The sequence below is a fragment of the Salvelinus sp. IW2-2015 genome, linkage group LG4q.2 (assembly GCF_002910315.2).
Source record: "Salvelinus sp. IW2-2015 linkage group LG4q.2, ASM291031v2, whole genome shotgun sequence".
Lineage (NCBI taxonomy): Eukaryota > Metazoa > Chordata > Actinopteri > Salmoniformes > Salmonidae > Salvelinus > Salvelinus sp. IW2-2015.
In genome coordinates, this window is record NC_036843.1 from 2803542 (window position 1) to 2816115 (window position 12574).

The window sequence follows — 12574 nt, forward strand, 5'->3', positions numbered from 1 at the left end:
AGTGGGATTTTAAAGTCAAATCCCGTCATTATTTAATGTAGATAAAGGCCCCACAAATTTCGCTGCATTACATGTAGAAGTGTCTGTAACAGGTCCTGAACCCTGTTTTTATGTTGTTTTTGTATGTGTTTAGTCAGGGCAATGTTTTGGGTGCGCAGTCTAGTTAATCCGTTTCTCTAATGTTTGGTTTGGTTGCCTGGTATGAGCTCTTAAATTACCCACGGTCAGCGCTGTTCTTGCGTTCTCCTTCTAATTAAGAAGTCATATTCGTAGGTAGGGTTTGCTTCAACTGTTTTGTTTGTGGGTGATCTGTCTCCTGTGTCGTTCGGAAATGCGTATGTACCCATACGGGACTGTTTTTGGCTGTTCGTTTATTTTTGATGTCGTCTGTTTCACTGTCCGTGAGTTTACGTTTAGTTATGTAAGTTTATGTTTCAGGTTTCGTCAACGTTCGTTTTCTTGTGCTTTGTCTGTTAATCTTTCTGAAAGTGTCTTCTTGTTCAGTGTTCGCTCGCGTGTTAAATAAAAAGACTCTTCATTACTTTTCTCCTATGACAATGCGCATCTTTGGCCATGAGTTATTTACTGGAGTCTGATGATCCTTCTCTCCTCTCCTCGTATACGATGGATGAGGAGAGACGAGTGACAGCTTCGCACCTTCACTGAAATCGTGTAGCTACTTTGTCACGCGGGATCGTGTATGTCCTGGCGAGTTCTGCTTGGAGAGAGTATATGCGACGGGCAAGGGAATGCACTCTCATGAGTCTAGGAGCAACCAATGGCGACGTGATGGAGTGGGCAGGATGCCTCCTGTAGCTGGCTGACATGTTCTCTTGGGACCGGTCTTAGCGGCTCAGCATCCAGGGGCAAATAGTGCGACGCCACCCGGCAGGAACGTCGCCGTCCCAAGAGGAGTTGGAAAGCAAGCGAAAGGCTGAGGAGCGCTGTATGAGGAGGCAGCGGCCGGCGCACGCGGTTGGAAGCCCGTGAGTCAGACCCAAAATTGCTCTATATTTGTGAGGCAGGGACAACGAGGAGTGTGGCCAACGCGCGGATCAACGGATAACCCCGATGCCAACTCCGGTGCTGTTACCTCGGGAGGGGGAGGTTCATAGGCATAGTGTGCTCGGAGGGTGAGGGTTGGAGACGGAGCCGACTAGGGGTGACGGAGATCGGGGTTGGAGCAGGAGGCTTGTCTGAGGTGAGTCACACGGTAAGAAGGAAGTGGTGGTTGGGACGCGCCACGCCGCGTGTCCCAGTACGCGTGCTCCTGGAGGATCCCAAGTGACGAGTGCTAGTTCAAGGGGGCTACGCTATATGGACACGGTAGAGGAGTGGGGCAGGTTGGGAGAGGGAGCGCATCCGTGATTGGAGGGGTCATGATGGGTGGAGGCGGCTGTGGATGGGTCGCATTCCGTACAGCACGTAGGCGCGGCGTATACGTAGGATTACTGGGGTCTTGGCACAGAGGATTCGCTACGTTCTCCCTCGATGAGGGGCACGTGAGGGCGAGTGATAGAATGTGGTCATCCAGGCGCTTGAGGAACAGGGCTGGTGTCCGGGACTAGAGTGATATCGCTAGGGGTGGTGGGCATAAGCCGAGGGGTTGCGGACTGAGGAGTTTGGGAGGCCACGTGGATAGTCACGAGCGGTTACGCAGACTGGGGCTGAGGCGAGTACGCTCCCGAAGGTGAGGAGAGCGCTAGAGGGATGAGGGTTCTGAAGACAGTGCGTGACTGCGGCATGTGAGGGAGGGTGAGTCGGGTGCATCAAAGGAGGCTGGAGTATGGGCGCCTTCCACCGTAAGGGACGGTGATGCGGTACACCAGGGTATAGGGTTGGGGGGCCTTCCAGGATAGGAGGTGAGGGGTACCGAAGGGGTTGGAGAGCCCGGGTGCCGACGCTACATAAGGTATGCTAGAGGGAGGTAAGAAGGGTGCGCGTCACTGGGCACGGGTCCCAGGTCCCAGGCATGACAACACGCAAGGTGAGAGCTGGAACTACCACATTCGTCCGGTGTTGTGAGACGCTCCCTGCGGACTACAAGACGGAGTAGCTGGAGTCCAGCACACGGGTTGGAGAGAACGCCTCGGGATAGGAGCACGTGTTTCCCAGCGTTAATATGCGCGTAATCACTCGTCAAGGCGAGGCGTTGAGAGCGCAGATAAGGCCGCTCTCATGAGGCGATCACGCACCAGGAGGTCCGTAGGGCGTAGTGGGGCTTGCGTAGAACAGCTAGGGCGGGGAAGAGGGATACGTAGCCGATAGGAGTAAAAGAAGTGTGGCTCTCAGAGCGCGGAACGTGACGAGTCAGCGCGAAGGTAGAGGGGGTAAAGCATGGGGCCCATGTGGCAGACAGGCCCCTCGTGAGATAAACATGGACCAGGTTAACGAGTGGATGTACAACAAACGGGGCGCCGGGGAGGAAACGCTTTGGCCGCGCGATAAACGAAGGCGAGTTAGGAAGAGACCTGAGCGTTATAGGAGAGGAACCCTCGTCCGGGTGTAACCATAAGGAGGACAGCGTACGAAGAGAGGAGTCACGCCGACGTGGGGAGAGCATGCACCAGATCTAAGGAAAGGACAGGAGAAAGAAAGCCTTTGTGGGCCGCGCGGAGGAACGCGGAACGGCGTACTTCCGCGAAGCCTTCCCCAGGACCGAAGGCAAGGTAAGGAAGCGTATGCTCACCGAGAACGGGTCATTGGCGAGGAAACGGCCTTTTCCCGGAGATGAAAGGCAGGTGAAGAGTGACAGCCAGCCATTCGCGCGATATGGCGAGGAGATGCAGCCACGAGATACCTAATATTGTGCAGCGGCGAGTACGACGGGAGAAAGTACAGCGCGATGATCCTGCGCGCCAAGAGACGCTACGGGAATAAAGGGGTGACGAGTAAGAATCAGGGCGTCTCTGAGAGCCGTCCGACAGAGATGGACAGATAGAAGGATCCAGAGAGTAGGGCACTTGCGCGGCTAGAGACAGGGTAGACGATGCACGAGGATAAGCGCGACGGCAGGACGAGACTCTAGAGAATCAGGCCAGAGGGAGGTCCGGCCGGGCGCAGAAAACCGCCAGGACGAGCCTAAGAGCCGGACAGGGATAGCCAGGACGACGAGGGTCCAAGAGGACCGATCCAGGGGGGGGAGGGGAGGAAAGCTCGGGATACAGACCAGAGACACCGTTAGGAGAGCCGATGCTAGGAGAACAGAGGGGACGAGGACGCAAGCGAAGCGTGGCGACGGAGGTAAGCCGAGGGATCAAGCCAAGAAGCTCGTCCGGCCATAGAAGCGACACGCTTACGGATAAAGCGCAAGGAGAATCCGGCGTGATAACAGAACACGGGTGGGACACGAGGACGTTCGCGAATGATCAAGGGCAAGGTAGAGGGGCCGGTGAACAGAAGGTAGAGGGTGACCAGAGAAGGGGTGTTGCGCAGAGCGCAATCGCGGGGACCGGGATTGCCATAAGGAAGTATCGAGGTGTAGAAAGGGGTTGGAGAGGAGCCCTCCTGAGGATAAAAGGAAGGTAGGGTAAGGAAGCGTAGAGGGGTAAAAGAAGTGGAGAGAAGAGATAGAGGGGGGCAAAATGTGGGAGAGGAACGCTCCGGGATAAAGGAAGGTAGAGGATAAAAGGAGGTTGGAGAGGAACGCCTACAGTTCTACTACGAGAAGTAGACGCGGTTGGGATCAAAGAAAGGTGACGAAGAGGGGTAACACTGCGAAAGCGCTGTGGGAGAGAAACCCGCTTGCCAGAAGCCTGGATAAAAGGACGAGGTACCAGGGGGACGATAGGCCGTTGGCAGAGGAGCGCTCTCCAGCGCATAGGAGGGATACGGTAGAGGGGCAAAGTAAAGCGCGCGAGAGTTGGTGCACTTCGAGGAACGCTCCAGATAAACCGGGAAAGGATCGAGGGCTCAAGAGTAACATCAAGCCAGGGGGTGGAGAGGAACGCTCGACCACTGATACCCTTTAGAGGGTGCAGCGTAGGCAGGTTGGTCATAGAAGCTCAAGAACCTTGGGCTCAGGGTGACTGGGGTTGGCCGCTTATTTGTGGATTCAACGGTAGAGCGGTAAGGTGAAGGGCAGCGAGAAATATGTGCGCGCGTTGGTTGATGAGGGCAACGCTCCAGATAAAGGAAGCTAGACGGGTGGGTCCGGTGCTGCCCCGTCATAGACCAGGGGCTTGGGACGCGAGCCATGCCTCGACCGTGCTATAAAGGCACTGGTTCCACGGGCATGAAAGGGGGGCAGAGGAACCGCTACCATTGTACTCAGAGAGGCAAGTAGAGGGGTAAAGAAGGGGGGGGTGAGAGAGAGAGCTGACACAGTTCACACAAGGCCTTACTCGGGCCCCTGGTCCCGGGTGATGTGGTCTTTAGCACTTTGTGTCCGCAGAGTACTAGAAGGGTTAAGAAGACCGAGAGCCTTTAGGTCCCTGCAGTGCTGATAATGTGCTGTGGAGACCAATTAAGATCGTGGAGGCTAGCCAAGCGGCTAGGAACAAGGTGGCACGTGCTCGAGTAACTAGAATCATAGCCGTTGCCTATGCCGGTTGCTCTGTTTGGGATTTGAGGTCCTGGGTTACCTGTATAGCCTCACTGTACTAAAAGGGCTTAACTCAAAGGTGTCTAGTGTCTCGAGATTGAGATGAAGATTGAGAGGGGAAGAGTAACTATGCTATTTGTGTAGGGGTGTCATTTGGGAGGAGAGAGAGACATAAGAAAGAGCAGAGAGGAAAGTTAGAGCATAATAGAGAGGAGATGGATGAGGGAACAGCAGTAGCAGAGAGACCGGAGCGAGCAGCACCAGAGAGGTGGGTAAGAGACATGTACGACCACCGAGAGAGAGAGCATACCAGCACCCTCTCCCCTGGAACTACTTGGTGCTTGGATGAACGTACGTGAACTCCCAGTCATGGAAAGATAGAGGTGTGGTCATCGTTCGCAGACAGCCTTGTCGAGCGTCGTGGGGAGGGTCCGAGTTTACGTCGAGAGCGCTCTTCAGATAGTCGGAGGCATTGAAACACTCTCATATTCTCTATTTGGTAATATGGTTGTTATTTTGTTACTTTTGTTTTATAAACTGTTAGTTCATTTTATATTATTTGTGGTAGTGTTATTCTATGTTTACTATTATTCCGTTTACTTATTTTAGTTTTGGTTTGTGTAGACTATCTAAGTTATGGTTCACTTCCAGATAAGTGACAGGTGAATCTGAGAACACGTTATCTTCATTTGCAGCAACCAACCTGGGAAAATAGTCCTAATGAGAGAGGAGAAGGCAGGGGAGATGAATGAGGCTCTCTCAGGATTAGGATAGTCTCGGAATTTATTTAGGTGTATCTATGATAGGTTTTGTCGGCGGCCCCAGATTGGGAATTCTCACTGTCGCAGAAATGTATACCTATAACGGACGTTTATGGGTTACTATCTTAATGTGATGGGACTTTAATGAATCAAGAGAGTTCAGGAACGTTACGATCCCATTCCCCGAAGACGGCCACCTACAAACAGTGCAGTGTGACCCAAAATCATGCCTGGGGCCATGTGGGATATTTTTTTAGACCAGCAGGAAAGGAGTGCTCCCCTACTGCCCTTACACACACTTTCCAGCCAGATCTGGTCTCCCTAAGATGAACAGGACCGACACCTGCTTAGCTTCAATAAGCAACCCAACAGTGGTATGCGGGTGGTATGCTTGCTGGCAATATGCTAGTTATGCGATACTGCTGCAGTTTAACTACATCATTATTTATTTTCATTCTCTGCATCTGTTTCCTCGTTGAAACCCTGTCACCTGATCTGAATGACATCTGGTCGTTTTGAAAAGGAGGAAGTACATTTGGAATGAAGGCAGGTAAAGGTGAGCTTTCTGTAATTAACTCAGTTTGTGCTGACAAACTGTCACCATCTTCACTGGAGAATTTTCCATTATCTGATGTTGTTTGATCCAGGATATGGAATAAATAACATTGAAGGCAAAAATGTTTTCTTAAAAGTTTTATGACATTTATTTTGATATGGCAATTTTATACTATGCATTGTATTGGATTATTAATTATGTGATTTTCTGTGTGTTTTTTCACTCGTCATGGATTGTACAATTTGCATTATTTTTCGACCAGTCCAGACTTTGAAAAGAAGAAGAAAGAGATTAAAAGGTAGGATGAGATGGTGTCTCTCTCAAGCTAGCAACAACAGCAGAACTTATATATGAGGAAGAGTGGTAGAGAGAGAGAGAGAGACAGAGAGAACAGAGAGATGAGAGGACAGAGAGAGAAAATAGACAGACAGAGGAGAGCAAAGAGAAGAAGAGAATGGAGCCGAGACAAGAGAGAATGGAGAGAGAGAGAACAGAGAGTACAGCGAGAAAGAGAGAAGAGAGAGAAATAGACAGACGAGGGACAAAGAGAGGACGGATGGAGCGAGAGAGAGAGAAAGAGAGAGATCCAGTGAGAGAGAGAGACGAGAAGACAGAGAGAAGAAGAGAGAGAAGAGAGAGACAAGAGGACAGAGAGAGACAGAGAAGAGAGAGACGAGAGAGAGAGAGAGAACAGAGAGAGAAACAGAGAGAGTCAGAGAGAACAGAGAGATCATGAGAGAGACAGAGAGAAGACAGAGAGATGACAGAGGAGTACAGAGAGAGAAAGAGAGATCAGATGAGAGAGGAGGAGGAGGAGATATTGTTTCATATTTCTCTTAAAACAAACGCACACGTTCACATCTTTTTAATCTATGGACTACCCATACAATACCATTAACTGTACTTCTTGCACACGTCTCTTACAAAACACACACGACATTAATGTTAATGTGTGTGTGTGTGTGGCTTTTCATGAGCACTGTAATTGTGTGCGGGTCATCAATTCTTAGCAGCGTGTCATCAGTTCCCGTGAAACAGGAGAATGTGTGGAGACAACATATGAAGGGACATGCTACTGGGGAGGAGGAGGTGTGAGGGAACTGAGGGGATGGATGGGAGAGGGAAGGAGGTGGATGAGGTCTGCTCAGCTGGACACTCTCCGTCACACGTGCTGTATTTATTCATGAGCGTCCATCTAGGGAATTTGATTTACAAGCCCCCTAGTGTGTGTGTGTTGGTCAGGGCTGTAAGTGAATTGTTGCGACAACATCAAGGGATGAGTAATTTCAGGATTAAGATGAAACAGGGCTAACGCAGCTTGGACATTTCGGGCCCATAACATTCATCCTGATAAAGACACAACACAAAGAAACATCAATATAAGTCATGCTGTTTGCTCAAACAAATGAACTAAACAAAAACTTCAAATGAGTGTGTTTTAATAAGCTTTTCATAGCGAACGATAAGTCAAATAAATGGAACTACCATTCTTCTATGATTTGAAACCTCTTGCTATTATTGAGTAATCATAGAATCACAATTGTATGTGGGTAGAAACTTCCAGTTCCAGTCTGGAGACCACTTAAAGGATAAGAAATACTGAAATGTATTTTTGTTTGTATATTACTTCAGTAATATGACTTAACAGAAGTTAAGAATCTATCTAATATTACTTCAGAGTCATGTTTTATGCGTGCTGAGCCTGCGTACAAATGCCGTGTTTTGTATCGTAGAGAAGCATAATGAGTTTCTCCTTCATCACGTCTTCATAAGGGTGTTTTTGACCTCCCTTTAGAGGGCACGTGTGTGTATGTGACGTCTGCGCGTGTGTGTTTGCAGGTGGGGAAATGTAGAAGCTGGCCTTTAATTATCAAACATGAAAGGGAGAGAGAAAACGCAGCAGAATCTTCACTACTGTTCATGGAGTATGTTTTCATTACTCGTTATAGAAGGGTTTACTTCAGGGTCAAGTTAATGCATGGAAAGTAGAAGCTAGCGAGAGGAGTGCCACCCACCACGAACGGCACTGGGAATTACCACTGCACTATGGGATTGCGTTTTTGCAAATAACAAAATTTCCCCCTTCTGCTATTTAACAGTTCTCTCCTAAAAATTTAATGTGAGGGGTGGAAAGTAGAAGAAGAAACAAAGATATTGTAGAATTGGGTAGGGAGGTGGAAGGTGAGAGGAAGTAAACATGATCTGTGGAGGTAGGGTTGTATAGTGTCATTGTATGCATCAACACGTCCAACACAAGGATGGAGAAAGCGCTCCCTCCTGTTTCTCAGCTCTCTCTCCTCTTCTCCCTCTCCTCTCTCTCATCCCCCTTCCTCTCGCTCCGTACCCCTCCGCCCCTCTCCATCTTCCCTCTGCTCGCTCCCTACACCCATCTCTCTTCGTTCTACCCTCATCTCCTACTTCCCTCTCCGTGATCAAGCTCTACACCCCGCTCTCCCTCTTCGCTCCCTATCACCGCTCTCACCTCTCCATCTCCTCTCGATTCGTCCCGTAACCCCCTCTCCCTTGTCCTCACCCGACCATCTATCCTCATCTCTCGCTCCTACACCTCTTGCTCCTAACCTGTTCCCGCTCTCATCTCCCTTCTCGCTCTTCGTTCCTACACCCCCCCTTCCTCTCGTCTACCCCATCTCCCTCCCTCTCCCTCTCACGCCCCTCCCTTCCTCTCTCCCTCTCGCTCCTATCACCTCTGCTCCTTCGCGCCTAGCACCCTCTTCGTGTTTCTCCTCTGTCCCTCTCGCCTCCCTAACCCCTCAGCTGTTTTCCCCTCTCGCTCCTACACCCTCTTGTGTTTTCCTCTCGTCTACACCCCCTTTTGCTGTTTTCCTCTGATCCTAGCACCCCCCTCTCCTTTTTCTCCTTCGCTCCTACACCCCCCCTTCTCTCGATGTTTTCCTCTCGCTCCTAACCCCCCTCGTTGCTGTTTTCCTCTCGCTCTACACCCCTCTCGTGTTTTCCCTCTGCTCCACACCCCTTCTCCTTTTTTCTCCCTTCTGCTCCCTACACCCCTCTCTCGCTGTTTCTCCTCTCGTCCCTACCCCTCCTCTCTCGCTGTTTCTCCTCTCGCTCCATAACCCCCTCTTCGCTGTTTCTCCTCTCACACCCTACCCCCCCTCTCTCCTTTTCTCCCTCCCTCCTAACCCCCGCCTCTACTGCTTTTCTCCCTCTCACGCCTCCGCACCATTTCCCTTCTCATCGCTGTTTTCCTCCTTCGTCACTACACCCTTCTCACTTTTTCTCGTTCTCTCGTCTACCCCCCCGCCCCTCTGCTGTTTCTCCCTCTCGCTCCCTACACCCCCCTCTTCCTTTTCTCGCTCATCGCTCCCTACACCCCTCTCTTGCTGTTTTCTCCTCTCGCTCCCTAACGGCCCCTCTCTCTTTTCCTCCCTTCGTCTACCCCCCCTTCACGTTTCTCCCTCTCGTGCTCCTACACCCCCTCTCTCTGCTGTTTTCTCCGTATCGCTCCTACACCCCCCCCTCTCTCGCTGTTTCTCCTCTCGCTCCTACACCCCCTTCGATGTTTCTCCTCTCGCGCCTAACCCCGCCCCCCCTCTTCGCTGTTTTCCTATAGTCCATCTCAGCTCCTAACCCCCCTTCTCTCGCTGTTTCTCCCTTCGCTCCCTCACCCCCCCCTCTTCGTGTTTCTCCCTGTTGTTCCCTACACCCCCCTTTACGCTGTCTGGTCTCCTCTCGTCCCTACATTCCCACCTCTCTACCTTTTTCTCCCTCCCGTCGCTCATACATCCCTTCTCTCGTGTTTTTCTACTTCGTCCTACACCACCCCCTGAGCTGTTTCCTCTCGGTCCCTACACCCTCTCGTGTTTCTCCCCTCGTCCTAATCTTCTTCTTTTTCTCGTCTCGTCTACACCCCTCTCGCGTTTCTCCTCTGCTCCTACCCCTCTGCTTTTTTCTCCCTCTGTCCTAAACCCCCTCTTCGCTGTTTATCCCTCTCGCTCCTACACCCCCCCTCTTCGGTGTTTCTCCTTCCTCCCTACACCCCTCGCTAGTTTATCCTCTCGCTCCCTAACCCCTCCTCTCTCGTGTTTACTCCTCTCGCTCCTAACCCCTATCATTTTTCTCCTCGTCCATACACCACCCTTCTGTGTTTTCCCTCTCGCTCCCTACACCCCCATTCTTCGTGTTTCCACTCTCGTCCTACACCCCTTCACGCTGTTTCTTCCCTCTCGGCTCCTCATCTCCCTTCACTCTCGGTGTTTTCCCTCTCGATTTCCCTACACCGCCCCCCCCCTCTCATCGCTGTTTCTGCCCTCCTCGCTCCCACAGTCCCCCCCACCGATCTTCGCTGTTTCTCCCCCAGGGTCCTCTCACCACTCTCTCTTTTCCCCCTTTAATCTATAGTTTTTCTCGGAACACTCCCCAGCTAATCTGTCAGTGTGTTTTCTCTTCAATAATGGCTTTAGAGCTCTATTCCAAGAAAGCAAGGGGACCAGGTGGAGCTTGTGGGGACAAAGGCGCCAGGATTGGGAGATATATGCACATCGGGAAATGGAACTATGACCAGGCGTGTCCGGGCGTCACCTCATTGGTCGGAATTTTCATATGTCTAGAATCGCCGGGAGGATTGCGCATCGTAGGCGAGGAAGACACAAGAGCACGCTCACCCGGTCAACAATGTGAGCATCGGCTATGACGATAAGAAGGCTGCCAACAGACCGTCATAGCAGCTGGTCCGAGAAAGAGAGATGGGAGAGAAAGAGGACATAATGGAGAAAGTTAGCAGAGTAACCCCCATTAATCTAATTAGTCACTGCTCTTCAACCTCAGAGCCATTACCTCACATCACCTTCTGCATTTTGGGGAAATCCCTGAGCTACATATTCACACAGACATTCGGGCGAATTGTAAAAGACGTTTGTGTCTGTCGCTGTGTTTGTCTTTGGGGTGTTCTAATGTGCTGTGTTGCTGTGTCGTGAATGAGTGCTGGGTGGGGGGAAGATACATCGCTGCTAGGGTGCTTCTGATGTGCCAGCATGTGGTTTTCATCGGGGAGCCAGGCTTTGAAGGACTGGTTGCATATCAACCAGCGCCTGGAGATATTAGTCTTCAAATCTCCTCCTCTCCCCTCCCCCCTCACCGACGCCACTCTCCCTCTGGTGTCCTGTCGTCCCACAGCCCATATTGTTTGGTACCACCAAGTGTGCTACAACTGAACACGCAGCACATTGATAAGCTGGAGGCTGCAGGAGGTCGAACGAGCTGTATTTCCTCCCCCACCGCTCAGCTGTAACACCTACCATACATGATCTGAATCTAAACGAGCAGGGCACTTGCATTATAAAAACCTTTGATTTTTGTAAGAACAGATTTGTTGAATGTGCGCCAATCTGGTCATTGAACATCAGCGTTCCATTGACTCCTTTACCGCATTTATGAATAGCCTAATTGTCACAGGCGTGCTTGCTAGCTCAGAGGCTGTATGGATTTCTGTGATTGCTGTATGGCAATCCAGGACACTTTGTTTCAGATTGGGATTCGATTTAGGAGTTCATTACGCATACACACTCCTGATTGGCTTTTTATATTAGATTGGGATTCCARTCAGAAGCTCATTACACATACACTCTCCTGATTGGCTCCATTGTGTGTATGACAGTCATTACCATTGCTGGTGCGCTGTTTTATCGTTAGCATTTCAGACAGTCCAGTCAGTCTGGCTTTTTTCATGGCAGACGTGGCACGCGGACAGCCTGACAAACTAGGGGAACAGATGAGAAAATAGTTACACACAAATAGTGCATATTTTATTTAGACACACACGCACAACTTGACTGGATAGGTGAAAGCATTGGCTCCACGACATAGCTTTCACAAAGCCTGTAATGTCAGATCAGTGAATACATCAGGGAAGGGATAAAGAGAGGATGCATTATGGAATATTGATTCAGGACCCAGACCCACCTCCGGTGCGTGAGGAAGCTCCCACTGACGTGGCCTGAGCCGTCACAGCCTGGGGTGGGACAGGACATTCCGTCTGTCTTCCCAGCCTTCCATGTGAACTGGGAGCCGTTCATGTAGCCGTCCTTCTGCCGCTTGGCAGCTAGGGGACAGCCTGATGCACTGCGGTGAGACGCGTACTTCCCCGTCACGTGACCCTGACCATCACAGCCCGGYACCGGACACCTGTTGATMGCAGAGGGATGCTGTGGTTATTCTAATAACCAGGGACTGGAGTTTCTTTCTGACAAGAGCCCAGCGTTTTTCCTGATCAGGATAAATTGTCAGGAAGAATTGTGTAATTACATAGTTATTGCAATGCCATATGGTCTATGTAATGTAAAGTTGGACACATATAGTTTCATGGGTGCCTACATTTATTGAAATATCATTACAGAATTGAAAGCAGTTTGCTTCGAGTACCAGTATGCATAATGGGAGAATATATACAGTTGAAGTCYGAAGTTTACATACACTTATATTGGAGTCAATTAATCTCGTTTTTCAACCACTCCACAAATGTCTTGTTAACAAACGATAGTTTTGACAAGTCGGTTAGMACATCTACTTTGTGCATGACACAAGTAATCTTTCCAACAATTGTTTACAGACATATTATTTCACTTATAATTCACTGTATCACAATTCCAGTGGGTCAGGAAAATTCCAGAAATGATGTCATGGCTTTAGAAGCTTCTGATAGGCTAATTGACATCATTTGAGTCAATTGGAGGTGTACCT

General features: G+C 50.3%; 1 protein-coding gene across 1 annotated transcript in view; it reads right to left on the bottom strand.

Moving 5' to 3' along the window:
* Positions 1-12574, bottom strand: part of LOC111963138 (myelin transcription factor 1-like protein) — a 160610-nt gene that overhangs the window by 16599 nt on the left and 131437 nt on the right. Inside the window, exons 18-19 of the mRNA XM_070443323.1 lie at positions 11798-12019; positions 11500-11594 (exon numbers count right to left, since the gene is read on the bottom strand). Of these exons, the coding sequence (XP_070299424.1) occupies positions 11500-11594; positions 11798-12019 (317 nt within the window). The remainder of the gene's footprint in view (positions 1-11499; positions 11595-11797; positions 12020-12574) is intronic.